Source organism: Pseudophryne corroboree, chromosome 4 (assembly GCF_028390025.1).
Source record: "Pseudophryne corroboree isolate aPseCor3 chromosome 4, aPseCor3.hap2, whole genome shotgun sequence".
Classification (NCBI taxonomy): Eukaryota; Metazoa; Chordata; class Amphibia; order Anura; family Myobatrachidae; genus Pseudophryne; species Pseudophryne corroboree.
Window position 1 is genome coordinate 519556409 of NC_086447.1, and position 21849 is coordinate 519578257.

The window sequence follows — 21849 nt, forward strand, 5'->3', positions numbered from 1 at the left end:
CTATAAACCTTGGTATATGTACATTAAATAGAATTTATACAGGTTGAGTATCCCATATCCAAATATTCCGAAATACGGACTTTTTTGAGTGAGAGTGAGATAGTGAAACCTTTGTTTTTTGATGGCTCAATGTACACAAACTTTGTTTAATACACAAAGTTATTACAAATATTGTATTAAATGACCTTCAGGTATGTATAAGGTATATATGATACATAAATGTATTCTGTGCTTAGATTTAGGTCCCATCACCATGATATCTCATTATGGTATGCAATTATTCCAAAATACGGAAAAATCCCATATTCAAAATACCTCTGGTCCCAAGCATTTTGGATAAGGGATACTCAACCTGTATTAGTAAATGCCAAGTCCGGCAGTGCTCCCCCTCTAGCTGTTACCCAGTCATCTGCAACATGTAGCTGTAATTTAATACTCATAAAAATCTGCTTCCTGTGTCAGAACTTCTACACCTATTATGTTTTATTTATATCTGACTTGTTACATTTGCCAGTTATTAAAGCCTTCTACTGCTTTGCTATGTTTTCTGTGGGATAAAATAATTGATTTTCTGCACACATAGCTATATTTGGTGAGTGATAACAAATTCCAATTAGCACTTTACAATAACAATGAGCATTCTACAGTTTCATCAAATAAGTCCTCCAGCAAACAAAAGGGCTTATTTACGAAGCAATCTGATGCTTTTTATAGTGCCCGATATTTAAAAGGGCAATGCTTTTACTAGCAAGACAAGGCTAGTAAAAGAATTGCCCTTTTAAATATCTGGCATACACATGATCAGAAGTGCTGGGTTCCTTCGTAAATAAACCTATACGAGTCTTATCAAGTCATGCATCCATCTCCCTAACTTCCTGCTATCTTTCAGCTGTGGCACTTTGTATAGGTGGAATTAAAATAAAACTATTATTATTATTATCATCTTATTGATTCCTGCCTAAATAGGCTAAACCCTTGCAATATAGGAGGGCCTTCGTTTTGCAACAACGTGTACAAAGATCATGGGATCTACACAGTTCATTGACACAACCCACAATTATATTAAACTTAAGTACCCGGAAGACCATAGACTATTCAGCAATTGTGATCCCTGCTGCAGATGATCCACTCTATCACTTAATAAATACCCTACCAACTGTAACTGCCTGACCTTCACTGCATTCCTATTTCAATGCTTGCTTGAGCAGTCATTCCCCTGGCTGCATGAAGATATAAGCGGTAATACTGTCGGACATCCTCAATATCAGCCATTTTAGTATAAGTATTGGGATGCACCAGATAAGGTCTATCCTTGCTGAAACGCTTTCTTTTTCTTCCATGTCCAAGCTACATACAGTACTTCAGGATCCTGGTCTCTCATTTTGTTTTTATTTATAACATTCTACACTGATCCCAACTAGTGATAACTCAGTTATCTCTTTTCTACTGTACATCCCAAAGGCAAGTATCAGGGTGACGGTTAGGGCCATAGTCTCCCTAGGGTGTTCAGGCGCTAGAGGGGGGTTGGGTGGGTAGCTGTAACCTCCCCCCCCCCCCCGAGATTCAGCCTTAGCCACCCCCCCCCCGTGACTGAGACCCAGCCACCACCACCCACTATCGTAGCCCTAGCCGCCATCCCAGGCGGGTTAGGGGACAGGTAAAATAATTACCCAGTCCCTGACGGCATTCTAATTGTTGGGGTGCTGGTGTCTCATGTGACCGCCGGCATCCCGAAAGCAGGGATCCAATATCACACAGGTTTATTTACATTCAATTTAGATGAACAACTCATTTACACCTTACATAGCAGTACACCCACTTAAATGGTTGTTTCAGATGTTCATACTGTACATTTAACACAATGTACACCAGTTGACAAAACAAATTGTGGTATACATACTGGTTCCAACTGGGATACTTAAAGGATAAAAACACTATGGGGGGTGAATTCATTTGTGGGTGATTTGCGCAGCTGATTTGAAGGGTACGAAAAAGGCTGCTGCTGCCGGCATTTAAACACCGCAGCAATGGCAATTGCACCATTCCCCAGCAACTGAATTACCTACTATTACTAAGCATATAAGTTTTAATTTTAAGTGCTGTACCTACTAAAATTCTAAAAAGCAGTATAAAAATAAGAAAGTGTTACCGTTTAGTTAAAATATTACTCTGCAAGAACAGAAAATGTAATACAAACATCATAAACTCATAAATTTTTGCCAAAAATTTAACGATGGATACAGTACTTTTCTGGATGACGAATCCAGAAAGATGGAACCTCCTTCTGGTAATCATTTAAGAGACGAATCTAAAAAGCAAACATACATTACTCATTTGTATATTAGAATGACAACTAAATAAAGCAAGCTAATGATCAACACAAAAAGAGGATTGCAACAAAGGATTCTTGTTACCTTTTTTAATGTACGGACAACTTCTGGATTGTTCAGGTCTATACCCGTTACTAATATTGGTTTGTGACCTTCCTTAGAAGCAAATGACAATTCCAAATGTTTGGCTGAAAAATAAACAAACACACATACCGGTTAAGTGGGCTTTACGTGGCTGGTGTAACAAGGTACAGAAACTTACTGTTCTAATTGAAAAAAAAAAGTAATATACACAACTGCAGCTCTGCACGTGTGAATTATTCAACATTTTGGGCTTCTACAGCCTCAGGGGTCAAATCCTTCTGCTGTGTGCAGAATGACTTATTACGCACTGTAAAATTCAATTAAATCTGACTACCTAGCATGCCGTTTAAAGTCTGAGATTGCTAAGTGTGCTATAAAGACAAGGTTTTCTAGTATAACTTACATATACTATTTCTTAAGCAAAAAAAAAAGCAACATCTAAATCATGTTTTCCTTGAAAGTGTGGTGCTAAACAACATTGTTTACCACTCATAATTACATTCATGCATTTGCATCTAAGCATAACCAATAAGAAGTGTCCATTTTCCATTGACAGAATGTATAAGGGCAATGTTAAATAAAGGTGATCTCTTTTTAAAGACTCCCAACATTCAGCACTGTAGGACACCAGGCTTCCAGCATTTAAATTAGCTGGGACTATAAATAATAAAGAACCTGGGCTACAGTATGTATGCCGGAATCTGAGCTGTACAGTAAAAATGGTGTGATACAATAATGTAATGTACTGGAGAAATGGGTTTAGGTATACATGGTTTAGTGTTCTGAATCATTTTCTAACTTATAAAAAAAAAAAAAAAAAAGCTAATATTGTGGATTAAAGTTAGGTTTTTATATATTGATATTCAATGTTGCATTAGTGGTCAACTTGAAACAGTGGATTGAATCTTTAAAACAGAACAGTCATGGTGAATGCAATACTTGACAAGTTTGGTTATAGGGTATATATATGATCTTACAATCTAAATGAGCAGAGAACACATGAAACCTAAAAAGGTATGAGCTGATAAATTACACGTCACAAGAAAAACGGGTCTTATATGCAGTACACTGGTGTTAAATGCAGTCACAAACTGTGGATGGATGAATAAAAGTTATGATGCATAATTAGTTCTTAATGAAAGCACATAAAAAAATAATAAGAAATCACATACCCAAGCTTGTGTAGACTTCTCTTGCCATATTTAATGGTGATGAAGAAAAAGTTTTAGCATAAAATCGTAAAATTCTCTCCTAAGAACAAGCAAAAAATAAACTATACGTTTGAGAATAGTAATATAAAACTTTAAAATGAGTTTAAAATTAACAAAAATGTATTGTTTTAAATAATATTTAATTCAGTACAGTATAAAAGAACATTTAGCAGATGTAAAAACAATACTTCTAATCACACATTGAGACAAATGTTAACTAACAGGACACTGTATATACAAAATCATTAAATATCAAAAATACATTTTGTCCTTTTTCATTAAACCACAAAGAAATATTTTTAAATATTCATTTCTCAAATGTCAAGGCTTCTTTCCATGTAAGCAATGCAAAACTTGTTCTAAAACATCAACCAGAAAACAAAATACATTTCCCTGATGTACTGTATTAACAATAAGCGTGTGAAATAAATTTTTCTCTTAACAATGCAGATTTATAGCAATGTCCTTGCAACAAACAATATGTACTCATAACCATTAGCAAGTGAATCAGTTGCATTTTGCAACATTATAATTGTAATTCACTTTTTTTTTTTTTAAGGCACATACTGTAGGTGTATTAAGGGGAGGGGGGGGGGGGGAAGCCACTAATCCTTCTAAAGGAAATTATTCTTAAATGCTGTAGAATTATAATCATTCAAAAATTAGGGTCCAAATTATTTAAGAATTTTAAATTTAAAACTAGTTTTATTAATTTAATGGTCAACTACATTTTTATATGTATTATTGTTTTGGGGGTTTTTTTTTTTGGTTTTTTTCCCGCTGGTCAGTCACATACAGTCAGGCTTTTCAATTGCTGGTTGCCAATTTGGGAGCATTGGATTTACCTCCAACAGGAGGCTTATATTGCTCCCATCCCTGTTTTTAACATGCAGGGTCTGTATATTCCTATTGGATAATTAACAATTTAAATCAATATACTGTAAGTGCTTTTATAAATGAATATGGTCTTAGAAAAAAAATAAAATTTTATTTGACACAAAACAAAATGATACTCGAGTAGCTCCAGTTGCTATAGTCACAGAAATAAGAAGTATTTTGGGGCAAACAGTAAAATGTTTGGGGTTGGACATATGGTTACTTTAGTTCAAATATACAGTAGTATAAATTTTAACTGACTTTTTAATAATAATAATAAAAACGTAGGACCTAAACCCACTATTACATTTGTCATTAGGGCTCATGCATTGTATTTAGGTGCAAAGTTTGCACTAAACCATGGGAACTTCTGGGACAATTGCAGTAACTGACTCACTTGCAATAGACTGAAAAAGCCAACAGGCTTCACTATTCAACTTCAAAAGAAAGATATGTGCTTTAATATAAACATAATTGTTAGTAAACTGAAGCTAATATGACTAGAACAGAAACAGATTTTTTTTATTTTTACTGCTGTACAAATGTTTTAAATATATGTGTCCAAGAAGAGGCAATTTAAAAAACAAATCTAAGTCATCCATATTAGTACTGAAAATTTGCATCAAACTCAATATAAAGACAGCTCAGTGCTTATTTCAGTAGCAAATTCATTTTCTAAAGAACACTAATCAAACAGAGGCTTGAAATAGTCTTTCACTTGCCTATTTCACAAAGTTAAATACATAGGAGATAGCTATTCACTTTCTGCCTGTGTTCTAATTTCACTCAGTGCACATAACTATGCTCTTTAATCAGCACCACTTATTAGCCAGATGAATAAAATCAATTTGGATAATGCGCCTGGATGCAATTACAGACTTAAGCCTATTTTGTAGTAACTTTTTTCAATTCTACTTGCACAATGCTAGGTTCTGGCATTCTGCACCTCAGTGTTTAAAATAGTTTAAGAGGACTAGATTAATCCGATTGTCCTACAGCCTAATCATTACTCAAACCCCCTCCACAATTTCTTGGGTGTAATAGGTACTCAAATTGCTGGACGGTAGTATAATGCAAAATGATCAGATCATAGTCCACCTGGGTCAGAAGTAAGACACCATTTGCACCCATTTATCAATCAGTATAGTTAAAAGAGTAAGAACTATTTTGAGGATTTTTGTATATTTTTCCATTTAAAGAAGTCACATAAAACTTTAACCAAGGTGCTTCTCATAGAAGGGGCTCACAGGAACATTGGAAAATAACCATGTGTGTAGTAGTCAATACTGTAACTGATAAACAGTCTAGCATCATTTATTTACATTCCACTTAAACACCAATAAATTACGCCAGATATTAGTGGTGCCGACAGGGCCACCCCCACACGACTGTGTCCCTACTATATTTTCCTCTTGGGAAAAAACATTCAGCCACCGACATGTTGACACACATGTACCAAGCCCCATCAGGAGTCGGCGGTGCCAACAGGGTCACTCCCACAGCCGTTTGTGGGAAGATCACTCAGCCTCAGACATGCCGACACACGTGTACCAAACACCCACCAACACACCGGGCATATAGGGGACAGACCCACAGTAAAGTCTGTCAGGGAGACACAGATGTAGTTTGCTAGCTCACAACCCAGCGCTCAATCTCAGTTCTGAAAACCTTTATATAATGCCTCAGACCATAGTGCTTTTATACCTAACTTATATTGCACCAAATCAACTGTGTACCCCCCACCGTTTTTCACTCTGTTATGTGTGAGGAAGGACCAGCGTCTCTACCACTCTGTGGAGAGAAAATGGCGCTGATGAGAGCTATGAGGGCTAAGCAACGCCTCCTTAATGGCGCACTTCAGCCCGCTATTTTTTATTATATTTATACTGGCGGGGGTCAGGATTTAGTTCCCAGGCACTCATACCACTCTTTTCCAGTCACATATGAGGATTTATATGCTGCCCAGGGCGCCCCCCTCCCCGCACCCTACAGTGCCGCTGTGTGTGGGAGCATGGCGCGAAGCGCGATCGCTGTGCGGTACCTCAGAAGCAGTCACTGAAGTCTTCTTTTCTTCTTCTACTTACCTGTCTTCTGGCTCTGCAAGGGGGGTGACGGTGGGCTCTGGGAATGAACCCCTAGGCGTACCTAGTGTTCCAAACCCTCAGGAGCGAATGGTGTCCTGTAGCCAAAGAAGCAGAGCCTTTAAACTCACCAGAAGTAGGTTTGACTTCTCTCCCCTAAGTCCCACGAAGCAGGGAGACTGTTGCCAGGAGCCCCCCTGAAAATAAAAAACCTAACAATAAAGTCTTTTCAGAGAAACTCAGTAGAGCTCCTCAGAGTGCATCCAGTCTGCCTGGGCACAGATCTAAACTGGAGTCTGGAGGAGGGGCATAGAATCATGGAAAATATTAAGAATATATTTTTTTCACACCCAGAGTGCTTGCACTACATGCAGATGGAATGGCTATTAAAAATATTTCTTTAAAAATTTAAAACTTCTGAAAGATTTCCTGCACAGGTTTGAATAGTTTCTAAGATAACTTAGATTACTTCACATCCCAAAGACCCTTCAAAAAAAATCTGTATTTCCACCCTGGAATACATACAAAAAAACAAGGAAAAACTCTTGTCGACTTTTTGACCGGTCGACATTTTAAAACGACGGTATTTTAAATGTTAGTATTTTGACCTTGTCGGTATTTTAAATGTTAGTATTTTGACCTTGTCGGTATTTTAAATGTCAGTATTTTGACCTTGTCGGATTTTGACAGTCGGTCAATTGTTGTCGGGATTTTAATTGTAGGTATTTCATACTGATCCCGTAATGATGGACAAATAAACACAGTGCCATAACCAAGAAGCCTTTGACTTATAGAGTATGAAGCTGATTGTTCATCACATGCAGCACATCTACAGAATGACTTAAAACTGTAATCGACCCATTCATTTCAGAAGCATTAAATGTTTTGTCAATCATTTTATTATAAAGTGAGTGATATTTGTGAATGGAAAACATCATTACTTATTTCAATTACTAAAAATATTTAGTCAGAACACCACAAGAGAAATGGAAATTAAAGAAAGTTGTTCTTACGGTGAATGTAGAGTCTGGATTGGCCAGTGACAGAGTTAGATTTTTATGAAGAACATGCCAGCATTCACAGTTGAGAACATCAGATGGCGGAGCAGAACACAATGTTTGCATTGCCTCTTTCCGTATCTTTGGAGCAAAAAAAAGAAAAAATGTCACAGAGGAAAAAACAAAACTACTTGTCAAGTATTAGCAAACAAAATGCTTGAAAGTATCGTCCTGTCAGGTAGAACCTTGTAGAACAGCAGTTCTCAAACTGTTTCATTCACAAAGACTTTCTCCTCTACAAAGAGGAAAACAGACTGTTGTACCACTCAACATTTAAATGTTTCACAGACAACACCTAAATTCTACGTATGCATGCATTACTGGGGAAGAGAGTTTTAATGTGAAGGGAGAATAAACAAAAATGTAATTAAAAAAAAAATAAGAATTTACTTACCGATAATTCTATTTCTCGTAGTCCGTAGTGGATGCTGGGGACTCCGTCAGGACCATGGGGATTAGCGGCTCCGCAGGAGACAGGGCACAAAAGTAAAAGCTTTAGGATCAGGTGGTGTGCACTGGCTCCTCCCCCTATGACCCTCCTCCAAGCCTCAGTTAGGATACTGTGCCCGGACGAGCGTACACAATAAGGAAGGATTTTGAATCCCGGGTAAGGCTCATACCAGCCACACCAATCACACTGTACAACCTGTGATCTGAACCCAGTTAACAGCATGATAACAGCGGAGCCTCTGAAAAGATGGCTCACAACAATAATAACCCGATTTTTGTAACAATAACTATGTACAAGTATTGCAGACAATCCGCACTTGGGATGGGCGCCCAGCATCCACTACGGACTACGAGAAATAGAATTATCGGTAAGTAAATTCTTATTTTCTCTGACGTCCTAAGTGGATGCTGGGGACTCCGTCAGGACCATGGGGATTATACCAAAGCTCCCAAACGGACGGGAGAGTGCGGATGACTCTGCAGCACCGAGTGAGAGAACTCCAGGTCCTCCTCAGCCAGGGTGTGCCCCTGACCAAGTAGCAGCTCGGCAAAGTTGTAAAGCCGAGACCCCTCGGGCAGCCGCCCAAGATGAGCCCACCTTCCTTGTGGAATGGGCATTTACATATTTTGGCTGTGGCAGGCCTGCCACAGAATGTGCAAGCTGAATTGTACTACACATCCAACTAGCAATCGTCTGCTTAGAAGCAAGAGCACCCAGTTTGTTGGGTGCATACAGGATAACAGCAAGTCAGTTTTCCTGACTCCAGCCGTCCTGGAAACCTATATTTTCAGGGCCCTGACAACATCTAGCAACTTGGAGTCCTCCAAGTCCCTAGTAGCCGCAGGTACCACAATAAGCTGGTTCAGGTGAAACGCTGACACCACCTTAGGGAGAAACTGGGGACGAGTCCGCAGCTCTGCCCTGTCCGAATGGACAATCAGATATGGGCTTTTGTGAGACAAAGCCGCCAATTCTGACACTCGCCTGGCCGAGGCCAGGGCCAACATCATGGTCACTTTCCATGTGAAATATTTCAAATCCACAGATTTGAGCGGTTTAAACCAATGTGATTTGAGGAATCCCAGAACTACGTTGAGATCCCACAGTGCCACTGGAGGCACAAAAGGGGGTTGTATATGCAGTACTCCCTTGACAAACTTCTGGACTTCAGGAACTGAAGCCAATTCTTTCTGGAAGAAAATCGACAGGGCCGAAATTTGAACCTTAATGGACCCCAATTTGAGGCCCATAGACACTCCTGTTTGCAGGAAATGCAGGAATCGACCGAGTTGAAATTTCTTCGTGGGGCCTTCCTGGTCTCACACCACGCAACATATTTTTGCCACATGTGGTGATAATGTTGTGCGGTCACCTCCTTCCTGGCTTTGACCAGGGTAGGAATGACCTCTTCCGGAATGCCTTTTTCCCTTAGGATCCGGCGTTCAACCGCCATGCCGTCAAACGCAGCCGCGGTAAGTCTTGGAACAGACATGGTACTTGCTGAAGCAAGTACCTTCTTAGCGGCAGAGGCCATGAGTCCTCTGTGAGCATCTCTTGAAGTTCCGGGTACCAAGTCCTTCTTGGCCAATCCGGAGCCACGAGTATAGTTCTTACTCCTCTACGTCTTATAATTCTCAGTACCTTAGGCATGAGAAGCAGAGGAGGGAACACATACACCGACTGGTACACCCACGGTGTTACCAGAACGTCCACAGCTATTGCCTGAGGGTCTCTTGACCTGGCGCAATACCTGTCCAGTTTTTTGTTCAGGCGGGACGCCATCATGTCCACCTTTGGTCTTTCCCAACGGTTCACAATCATGTGGAAGACTTCCCGAAGAAGTCCCCACTCTCCCGGGTGGAGGTCGTGCTGAGGAAGTCTGCTTCCCAGTTGTCCACTCCCGGAATGAACACTGCTGACAGTGCTAACACATGATTTTCCGCCCAGCGAAGAATCCTTGCAGTTTCTGCCATTGCCCTCCTGCTTCTTGTGCCGCCCAGTCTGTTTACGTGGGCGACTGCCGTGATGTTGTCCCACTGGATCAATACCGGCTGACCTTGAAGCAGAGGTCTTGCTATGCTTAGAGCATTGTAAATTGCTCTTAGCTCCAGTATATTTATGTGGAGAGAAGTCTCCAGACTTGATCACACTCCCTGGAAATTTTTTCCTTGTGTGACTGCTCCCCAGCCGTTCAGGCTGGCATCCGTGGTCACCAGGACCCAGTCCTGAATGCCGAATCTGTGGCCCTTTAGTAGATGAGCACTCTGCAGCCACCACAGAAGAGACACCCTTGTCCTTGGAGACAGGGTTATCCGCTGATGCATCTGAAGATGCGATCCGGACCATTTTTCCAGCAGATCCCACTGAAAAGTTCTTGCGTGAAATCTGCCGAATGGAATCGCTTCGTAAGAAGCCACCATTTTACCCAGGACCCTTGTGCAATGATGCACTGACACTTTTCCTGGTTTTAGGAGGTTCCTGACTAGCTCGGATAACTCCCTGGCTTTCTCCTCCGGGAGAAACACCTTTTTCTGGACTGTGTCCAGAATCATCCCTAGGAACAGCAGACGTGTCGTCGGAGACAGCTGCGATTTTGGAATATTTAGAATCCACCCGTGCTGTCGTAGAACTACTTGAGATAGTGCTACTCCGACCTCCAACTGTTCTCTGGACCTTGCCCTTATCAGGAGATCGTCCAAGTAAGGGATAATTAAGACGCCTTTTCTTTGAAGAAGAATCATCATTTCGGCCATTACCTTGGTAAAGACCCGGGGTGCCGTGGACAATCCAAACGGCAGCGTCTGAAACTGATAGTGACAGTTTTGTACCACGAACCTGAGGTACCCTTGGTGAGAAGGGCAAATTGGGACATGGAGGTAAGCATCCTTGATGTCCAGGGACACCATACAGTCCCCTTCTTCCTGGTTCGCTATCACTGCTCTGAGTGACTCCATCTTGATTTGAACCTTTGTATGTAAGTGTTCAAATATTTCAGATTTAGAATAGGTCTCACCGAGCCGTCTGGCTTCAGTACCACAATATAGTGTGGAATAATACCCCTTTCCTTGTTGTAGGAGGGGTACTTTGATTATCACCTGCTGGGAATACAGCTTGTGAATTGTTTCCAATACTGCCTCCCTGTCGGAGGGAGACGTTGGTAAAGCAGACTTCAGGAACCTGCAAGGGGGAGACGTCTCGAACTTCCAATCTGTACCCCTGGGATACTACTTGTAGGATCCAGGGGTCCACTTGCGAGTGAGCCCACTGCGCGCTGAAACTCTTGAGACGACCCCCCACCGCAGCTGAGTCCGCTTGTACGGCCCCAGCGTCATGCTGAGGACTTGGCAAAAGCGGTGGAGGGCTTCTGTTCCTGGGAATGGGCTGCCTGCTGCAGTCTTCTTCCCTTTCCTCTATCCCTGGGCAGATATGACTGGCCTTTTGCCTGCTTGCTCTTATGGGGACGAAAGGACTGAGGCTGAAAAGACGGTGTCTTTTTCTGCTGAGATGTGACTTGGGGTAAAAAAGGTGGATTTTCCAGCTGTTGCCGTGGCCACCAGGTCCGATGGACCGACCCCAAATAACTCCTCCCCTTTATACGGCAATACTTCCATGTGCCGTTTGGAATCTGCATCACCTGACCACTGTCGTGTCCATAAACATCTTCTGGCAGATATGGACATCGCACTTACTCTTGATGCCAGAGTGCAAATATCCCTCTGTGCATCTCGCATATATAGAAATGCATCCTTTAAATGCTCTATAGTCAAAAAAATACTGTCCCTGTCAAGGGTATCAATATTTTCAGTCAGGGAATCCGACCAAGCCACCCCAGCGCTGCACATCCAGGCTGAGGCGATCGCTGGTCGCAGTATAACACCAGTATGTGTGTATATACTTTCTAGGATATTTTCCAGCCTCCTATCAGCTGGCTCCTTGAGGGCGGCCGTATCTGGAGACGGTAACGCCACTTGTTTTGATAAGCGTGTGAGCGCCTTATCCACCCTAAGGGGTGTTTCCCAACGCGCCCTAACTTCTGGCGGGAAAGGGTATAACGCCAATAATTTTCTATCGGGGAAAACCCACGCATCATCACACACTTCATTTAATTTATCTGATTCAGGAAAAACTACAGGTAGTTTTTTCACACCCCACATAATACCCTCTTTTGTGGTACTTGTAGTATCAGAAATATGTAACACCTCCTTCATTGCCCTTAACATGTAACGTGTGGCCCAAATGGAAAATACGTTGTTTCTTCACCGTCGACACTGGAGTCAGTGTCCGTGTCTGTGTCTGTGTCGACCGACTGAGGTAAATGGGCGTTTTAAAGCCCCTGACGGTGTTTGAGACGCCTGGACAGGTACTAATTGGTTTGCCGGCCGTCTCATGTCGTCAACCGACCTTGCAGCGTGTTGACATTATCACGTAATTCCCTAAATAAGCCATCCATTCCGGTGTCGACTCCCTAGAGAGTGACATCACCATTACAGGCAATTGCTCCGCCTCCTCACCAACATCGTCCTCATACATGTCGACACACACGTACCGACACACAGCACACACACAGGGAATGCTCTGATAGAGGACAGGACCCCACTAGCCCTTTGGGGAGACAGAGGGAGAGTTTGCCAGCACACACCAAAACGCTATAATTATACAGGGACAACCTTTATATAAGTGTTTTTCCCTTATAGCATCTTAATATATATAATCATATCGCCAAATAAGTGCCCCCCCTCTCTGTTTTAACCCTGTTTCTGTAGTGCAGTGCAGGGGAGAGCCTGGGAGCCTTCCCACCAGCATTTCTGTGAGGGAAAATGGCGCTGTGTGCTGAGGAGAATAGGCTCCGCCCCCTTTTCGGCAGGCTTCTTCTCCCGTTTTTCTGAGACCTGGCAGGGGTTAAATACATCCATACAGCCCCAGGGGCTATATGTGATGTATCTTTTAGCCAGTATAGGTATTTCATTGCTGCCCAGGGCGCCCCCCCCAGCGCCCTGCACCCTCAGTGACCGCTGGTGTGAAGTGTGCTGACAACAATGGCGCACAGCTGCAGTGCTGTGCGCTACCTCATGAAGACTGAAAAGTCTTCTGCCGCCGGTTTCTGGACCTCTTCACTCTTCGGCATCTGCAAGGGGGTCGCGGCGCGGCTCTGGGACCGGACTCCATGGCTGGGCCTGTGTTCGATCCCTCTGGAGCTAATGGTGTCCAGTAGCCTAAGAAGCCAATCCATCCTGCACGCAGGTGAGTTCACTTCTTCTCCCCTAAGTCCCTCGTAGCAGTGAGCCTGTTGCCAGCAGGACTCACTGAAAATAAAAAACCTAACAAAACTTTTACTCTAAGCAGCTCTTTAGGAGAGCCACCTAGATTGCACCCTTCTCGGCCGGGCACAAAAATCTAACTGAGGCTTGGAGGAGGGTCATAGGGGGAGGAGCCAGTGCACACCACCTGATCCTAAAGCTTTTACTTTTGTGCCCTGTCTCCTGCGGAGCCGCTAATCCCCATGGTCCTGACGGAGTCCCCAGCATCCACTTAGGACGTCAGAGAAAATTTTATTTTCTAATCTTACTGTACTACAAACTATAGTGGTCATTCCGAGTTGTTCGCTCGTTGCCGATTTTCGCTATGCTGCAATTTGCTGCTAAATGCGCATGGTACGCAGGGCGCATGTGCTTAGTTATTTAACTAAAAACTTAGCAGTTTTGCTATTGTTCGTGCGGCGCTTTTCAGTCGCACTGCTGATCGGTGAGTGATTGACAGGAAAGGGGCGTTTCTGGGTGGTAACTGGGCGTTTTCCGGGAGTGTGCTAAAAAACGCAGGCGTGCCAGGTAAAAACGCAGTAGTGCCTGGAGAAACAGGGGAGTGGCTGGCCGAACGCAGGGCATGTTTGTGATGTCAAAGCAGGAACTAAATGGACTGAGGTGATCGCAATCTAGGAGTAGGTCTGGAGCTACTCAGAAACTGCAAGGAATTATTTAGTAGCAATTCTGCTAACCTTTCGTTCGCTATTCTGCTATGCTAAGATGCACTCCCAGAGGGCGGCGGCCTAGCGTTTGCAATGCTGCTAAAAGTAGCTAGCGAGCGAACAACTCGGAATGACCACCTATACTACAATAATTAATGTGAAGTGAAAAAATGCTTTTAGCAAAAAGAGAAGACCTTGAAGTTTGGCTGAATGTAGCCGAGTTGGACCCTCATGTCAGTCTCCGCATCTAGCTGACTGCAACATTTAATCTTTGTGGTACCATAAGCCGAGATATCACAATCACAAAGATAAGTTGTTGAGAACTGCAGAAGAACCTTGACTGTCTTCTTGGAAAGTGCCGAAAACTAGGGATGGAAACCTGAAGCCCGGCATTAAATGGTAGCCAGGCTTCAAACATCAAATCACCCACTGTGAGGCTACTAGCCATCGCATCAAAAGTATATGGTTATACAACCATCAATAGCTACAATTTACGCATAAGCAGAAGTAGTGACAGCTTCATGCATGTGCACATTAGATGAGCTATGTGGGTGTCCGCGGCTGAAAGAGAATTTGCTGCATACCAACCATCAAATACCTGCAATTCAATGGAAAAAAAGTATTTCCATGGGATCAGGAACATTGATGGATGTCCATCCCTACCAAATACTCATTTCTCTATGTCAAGTTGTTTTTTCATATGACTATCAGACCCTCCACACACACGCCATCAGATCTCATTATATGCCCCATCAGAACTGGCTAAAAGGCCTCTCAAAGCACCTATAAAAAGCATAGCATCCAGTAAGTTCATAATATGCCACAGTGCCCCAGGAAGTTCATATTATGCCACACGGTGCCCCCATAGTTCATATTATGGCACAAAGAGTCCATATATTTGATGCTACTGTATGCCCCTTGCAGTGGGATGTAGTAACAATGCCGCCGGACAAGATCCCGGCGTCGAAATACTGACGCCGGAATCCTGACAGGAGACATAATGCCGGCATCAAAATACCGATGGAGATCAGGATCCTAGCATCAAAATACCGATGCCCAGAATCGCAATCATTCTTTCAGTGGGACGCGCTCGCGTCCTGCCACGGTTGGGGGGGGGGGGGTTAGGTTTTGGCATAAGAAGGGGGGGTTAGTGTTAGGATGCAGGGACGGGCTGTGGTTAGACACCATCGGGGATGATTAGGGTTAGGTAGGGGGCAGGGAGGGTTAGGGTAGGGGAGTGTTAGGGTACTTTTTGGGGGGCTGTCAATATTCTGACCGCCAGCATCCTGTTCATCGGTATATCTTACTAAATCCCTTGTAGTATCAAGTTGTCATCCACGTCACAGCGACATCCTTCTCCACCTCACTGGTGCGGATGTATTCACGTCAGAAGCAGTTAAGTGGAGAGACGGAGATGCGACATACTGACAGAGTGACAGAGGAGTCAAAGAGTTACTGACTCCTTCCCATCTCAGTAAAGGTGGCACTATGCCATACACAAAGAAATCAATATACAGTGCATCCGGAAAGCATTCACAGTGCTTCACTTTTTCCACATTTTGTTATGTTACAGTCTAATTCCAAAATGGAATTAAAAAACACACAATACCCCATAATGACAACGTGAAAAAAGTTTTTTTGGCGATTTTTGCAAATTTATTAAAAATAAAAAACTAGGAATAGAGGATTTTAATTACCTACCGGTAAATCCTTTTCTCGTAGTCCATAAGGGATACTGGGGACACTGAATTATGATTGGGTCCAAAGGAGCCGGTGCACTTTAAATTTCTTCAACAGGGTGTGCTAGCTGCTCCCCTCTATGCCGTCCCTCACAGCTCAGTTTAGGAAAACTGTGCCCGAAGGAGAAGAAATACTTGAGAGGAGGAAACATAAAAAGACACGAGTGGTGAGAGTAACGAACCAGCACACAGCAACAACAAAACTAACAACTGCTAGTGAAAATAGAAAATAGAAAACAGCAACAGCTGTAATCAACAACTTCAGACAAGAACAATAATTTGCAGGTAGGTGAAGCACAGAGGCGGACGCCCAGTATCCCTTATGGACTACGAGAAAAGGATTTACTGGTAGGTAATTAAAATCCTCTTTTCTTTATCATCCATAAGGGATACTGGGGACACTGAATTACGATGGGGACATCCCAAAGCTCCCAGAACGGGTGGGAACGTGCCGAGACGCCTGCAACACGTATGTCCAAACGGGACATCCTCCGTGGCCAGGGTATCAAACCTGTAGAACTTAACAAACGTGTTTGTCCCCGACCAGGTAGCGGCACAGCATAGTTGCAAAGCCGAGACGCCACGTGCAGCTGCCCAGGAAGAACCTACAGACCTAGTAGAGTGGACCTCGACAGACCTAGGAACAGGCAAGGCCGGCGAAGCATAGGCCTGTTGAATAGTAAACCTAATCCAACGGGTGATGGATTGATTGGAAGCAAGAAGACCTTTCTTGCGAGCATCGTAAAGGACAAAAAAGGTATCCGATTTTCGGACAGTCGCAGTCCTCTTGACGTAAATCCTCATGGCTTGCACCACATCCAAGGACTCAGGAAAAGAGACAGTGGCCGAGGCCGCTGGGACCACAATAGGCTAATTCAGGTGGAACGCAGAGACCACCTTCAGCAGAAACTGTTGACGAGTCCTGAGCTCTGCCCCATCTGCATGAAAGACCAGGTAGGGACTCCTACAGGACAGAGCAACCAGCTCTGAAACCCGCCTAGCAGAGGCCAAGGCTAAGAGCATCACCATCTTCCATGTGAGGAATTTGTCTTCCACTGACATCAGGGGTTCAAACCAAGATAACTGTAGTAATGTCAGAACCAAGTTGAGATCCCAAGGAGCCGTGGGCAGCACAAAGGGAGGTTGAATATGCAGGACACCCTGCAATAACGTCTGTACCTCAGGCAAAGCAGCCAATTTATTCTGGAAGAAGATGGACAAGGTCGAGATCTGAACTTTGATGGAGCCCAATAGTAGGCCCATATCCACACCAGCTTGTAGGAAACGCAAAAAGCGCCCCAGATTGAATTCCGCAGCTGGACATCCTCAGCCCTCACACCACGAGACGTATCATTTCCAGATAAGGTGGTAATGCTTTGACGTGACAGGCTTCCTGGCCTGAACCATGGTGGTAATGACCTTACCCGGAATACCCTTCTTAGCTAGAATGTTCCTTTCAACCGCCATGCCATTAAACAAAGCTGCCATAAGTCTGGGTAGATGAACGGCCCCTGCTGAAGAAGAACCTCCTGTAGTGGGAGGGCTCAGGGTTCTTCTACGGTCATAGCCAGAAGATCCGCGTACCAGACTCTGGAAGGCCAGTCGGGGGCAATGAGAATTGCCTGTACCCCCTCTCTTCAGATTCTTTTTAGGATACGGGGGAGTAACGGAATCGGAGGAAACAGCTGGTAATCCCATGGTGCCGTTAGCGTGTCCACCGCCGCTGCTAAAGGGTCCCTCATCCTGGAACAAAAGCACGGAAGCTTGTTGTTGAGCCGAGAACACCTGTGGATGCAGGCCCCACTCTCCTGGGTGGAGGTCGTGGCGGCTTAGGAAGTCCGCCTCCCAATTGTCCACTCCTGGAATTAAAATGGCTGACACCGCCCTTGCATTCCTTTCGACCCAAAGTAGAATCTTGGATACTTCCCTCATGCAGGCCCTGCTCTTTGTTCCTCCCCGTCGATTGACGTATGTCACCGCCGTGGCATTGTCTGACTGAACTTGAATGGCTTGACCTCAGAGCAGATGAGCTCCGTACAGCAGAGCATTGTATATCTTTCTGAGTTCCAGTATGTTTATCGGAAGGCAGGCCTCGAGTTCCGACCCCCTGCCCTGAAACTGCGCCCCTGGAATTGTGCCCCTATGCCTCGAGTTCCGACCCCCTGCCCTGGAACTGCGCCCCGAAGGCTGGAGTCCGTACTCATGGGAATCCAATCCTAAATCCCGAAGCACCTCCACGCCAAGAGGTTGGCGGGTTGTAACCACCACAGAAGAGAGATCCTGGCCTGTGGTGACAGACGAATGACTTTGTGCATCTGCAGGTGCGAACCCGACCACTTTTTCAGGAGGTTCAGTTGGAAGGTCCGTGCATTAAACCTGCAAAACGTAATGGCCTCGAAGGAGGCCACCATCTTGCCCAACAGACGGGTGCAAAGATGTAACGAGACCTTGCGTGGTTGTAGAATCGCTCGAACCAACTCCTGAACAGCCTCCGCCTTGTCTGCAGGGAGGAAAACTTTTTGAGCCACCGTGTCCAGGATCATTTAGAGGAACTGGAGGCATTAGGTTGGCTCCAGGTGGGATTTCTGAAAGTTCAGAATCCAACCCTGGCGTGACAACAGGGATGTCGTGCGGCAGATGTTATACAGCAGGATTTCCTTTGACCTTGCTTTTATAAGCAGATCGTCCAGGTAGTGGACACTGTTCACCCCCTGAATCCTGAGTTGTAACATCTCCGCAATTACCTTGGTGAAAACCCTTCGGGCTGTGGATAGGCCAAAGGGTAGCACTTGGAACTGGTAGTGTTCCTCCATCAGAGCAAACTTGAGGTACATCTGATGAGGCGGCCATATTGGGACATAAAAGGTAGGTGTCCTTTATGTCCAGAGAGACCAAGAATTCCCCTTCTTCCATACCTGAGATCATCACTCTGAGAGACTCCATTTTGAACTGAACCCTCAGATATGGGTTTAACGATTTGAGGTTCAAAATAGGTCTCACTGAACCGTCCGGTTTTGGTATCACAAAAAGGCTGGAGTAGTATTCTTCGCCTTGTAGTTGAGGTGGAACAATGACCTGGGTCTGGGTTAACTTTAGAATGGCCTCCTGAGGTGTATGGTTTCTGAAGCTGGTAAACCAGACTTGATAAACCTGCAAGGTGGAAGACTGTCGAATTCCAGCTTGTAGCCTTGGGAGATCAGATCTTTTACCCAGGTGTCCTGGCAGGAGCTGTTCCAGATGGAGCTGAAGAATCTCAGACGAGCTCCCATACTGAGGTCCCTCTGGAGTGGAGGGACACCGTCATGCTGAGGGTTTTGAGGAGCCAGAGCGGACACTCTGGTCCTGAGATCCTGTGGTAGCTGGCTTGCGAGACTTACCTCTGGAACCTCGTGCCGCATTTGAGGCACCTCTGGCTTTACCCTTAAAGCGCGCTGTCCGAAAGGACTGCAGAGAAGGTCCAGTGTAAGAGCGTCTAGTAGGCAGAGCAGCAGAGGGAAGGAACGTGGACTTTCCAGTGGTCGCCTTCGAAATCCAGGTATCCAATTCACCTACGAACAGCCAATCCCCTATGAAGGGTAGGGCTTCCACACTCTTCTTAAGACTCAACGTCTGCTACCCATTGGTGTAACCATAACACTCTGCGTGCAGAGACCGCCGTGGTAAAGGTACGTGCATTAATAACACAGACTCCTGAATATGCTGAACCAGCAGTACCAAATCGGCCAGGGACTTATCTGCTGCTAGGCCCTCCTGAATGTTACCAGCCAAGTATGTCTTGTGTGCGTCACCCAACATCCTGCAATAACAGGCCTTTGGGATGCCCCCGCTTGCAACATATATAGATTTTAAAGTTGCTTCTATATTCCTATCTGCAGTTTCCTTTAAGGCTGTAGCCCCAGGAACTGGCAGAACTAGCTTTTTAGACGGGCATGACACAGATGCGTCCACCGCCGGGGGAGTTTCCCATACTTTACGCCCCTCTCGGGCAAATGAGAAGGTGGCTAACCACCTTTTGGACACTTGGAATTTATCAGGAGAGGCCCATGTCTCCCTGAGAAGGTCATCCACTTCCTTTGAGTCAGGAAATGTGACCTGTACCATTTTCTGTGCAGAGAAAAAGGATTGCTGTGCCTCAGATTCAGTACTAGGAATATTTAAAACATCTCTTATTGCAATAATAAGCGAGTCTACACCCTGTGCAGCAGGGGAATCATCTAAATCCGCATTTGATTTCAGCTCCTCCCCCTCTTCCACTGCCGGTACCTCCTCCTCGGCAGGGGAGTAGCGAGGGTGGCTCCGGTGGAGCGCAAGCTCCGGGTGCTGGAAAAGTTAGAGGGCGTGCAGCCGCCTTCCCCCTCCCTCTGTCCACTATACCGCGGCCCGCTGTACAGGCAGCTGCAGAGCAGGAGAAGGAGAAGCAGAAGGGTGCGCACTGACTCTGACTCGGAGGCTAGGTAGGGATCACGGCAGGCCAGTGGCGACAGCAGGAGACACCGACAGCCAGCACATGCCGGAGCTCTGCTGCCCTCTTTATATTTCTCATTGTCTGCTTGTAGCTGTGCAGAAAGTTTACTTCTGTCCTTCTACACTACTCTCTGCCCCAGCTACTGCAGCCCCTCTTTCTGCCCCAGCTGCTGCAGCACCTCTCTCTGTCCCAGCTGCTGCAGCTGAGTAACAAGTATAAGCGGCTCTACTGTGGTGTAACGTGTATAAACAGCTCTACTGTGGCATAACATGTATAAGGGACTCTACTGTGTGGCGTAAAGTGTATAAGGGGCTTTACTGTGTGGCGTAACATGTGTAAGGGGCTCTACTCTGTGGCGTAATGTGACTAATGGACACTACTTTGGTGTAATGTGAATAACGGACAATACTGTAAGGTACAATCTAAATTGGTACTATTCTGTGGCCACACCCATTTCCCATGAAGCCAGGCCCCTATATTTCTGTTGCGCACCTTAGGCGCATACTGTCCCTATTTTAAACATGGGGGAAACTTTTGCCCTGAGATCCACAAGGTCTAGAACCGGCCTTGTCACCAATTTAGGATTTTTTTAAATATTTTTTCTTTTCAAATGTAACATGAGCCCAATTCCGTACAGGGGAGGGGCGCCGAAACATACCCTTGCTCCGGGCACCATGGCACCTAGCTACACCTCTGCTCCCCGGATTCCGAGAGGATATCAGGTAACCCCCTTTTTTGGGGTACAGGATGAGAGAGAGGAGAAACACGTCTGCTATCTGCTCTGTCCTTTGTCAGAGAAGCCATAGACTGTTGTAGCTGCTGCCTTTCTTGTCTTGCAGTAGTAAACTCATTAGACATGCCAGCCATCATAGTTTTAATTGAACTGAGCCAAGGAGGTTCTTGAAATTCACCCCCAGAAGCCCCACTAGTTTGTGAGGGCTGGCTGCATTGTTCACACATGACGGAATCTGCAGGAGAGGGGGGAAACCTGGTGTGACATGCAGCACACACAAACTTTTTCACCATGATGACAGATGACATTTACACACACACACACACACACACACACACACACACACACACACACACACAGACACAGGGTACAAGCAAGCCTGCCCAGCCTTGTATGTGTGGAGATACACAGATGAGGAACCAGCTCACAGCCTGATACTAACAATTGAACTGCTAGGATACGGCAATTTGGTGTAAGCGGGGTCCCCAATTATCACTCACCACTCTGACGACCTTCAGGCTCTGTTCTGGGGGTGTGCGGCATGCTGCAGTTGTGTGCGCGAGAGTGCAATGCCTGCAGTACACTGACACTCAGGACGGTGGTCCTGTCAGCGGGATCAGACTCAGCACCTCCAGGAGGCCGGTGTCAGTCCCCACCAGTGTCCCTCGGTGCAGGTACAGTAAGGTGTTGCCCAACAGCTTACCTAAAAATAACAAACAGAAATTAAACTGAAGAAAAATGCTCTCTGGAGCTCCAGAGTGTGCATCCTCTCCTGAGCGCACATTTTTCTAAACTGAGCTGTGAGGGAGGGCATAGAGGGGAGGAACCAGCAGACCCTGTTGAAGAAATTGAAAGTGTT

General features: G+C 44.9%; 1 protein-coding gene across 7 annotated transcripts in view; it reads right to left on the reverse strand.

Moving 5' to 3' along the window:
- Positions 1–21849, reverse strand: part of TBC1D32 (TBC1 domain family member 32) — an 851129-nt gene that overhangs the window by 750605 nt on the left and 78675 nt on the right. For all 7 annotated transcript variants that reach the window (XR_010176059.1, XM_063917235.1, XM_063917238.1 and 4 more), the window contains exons 6-9: positions 7596–7721; positions 3587–3665; positions 2415–2518; positions 2247–2308 (exon numbers count right to left, since the gene is read on the reverse strand). Coding sequence is in view for 6 of the 7 variants with exons in the window: in XM_063917235.1 (XP_063773305.1) it covers positions 2247–2308; positions 2415–2518; positions 3587–3665; positions 7596–7721 (371 nt within the window). In the remaining variant the exon portion in view is untranslated. The remainder of the gene's footprint in view (positions 1–2246; positions 2309–2414; positions 2519–3586; positions 3666–7595; positions 7722–21849) is intronic.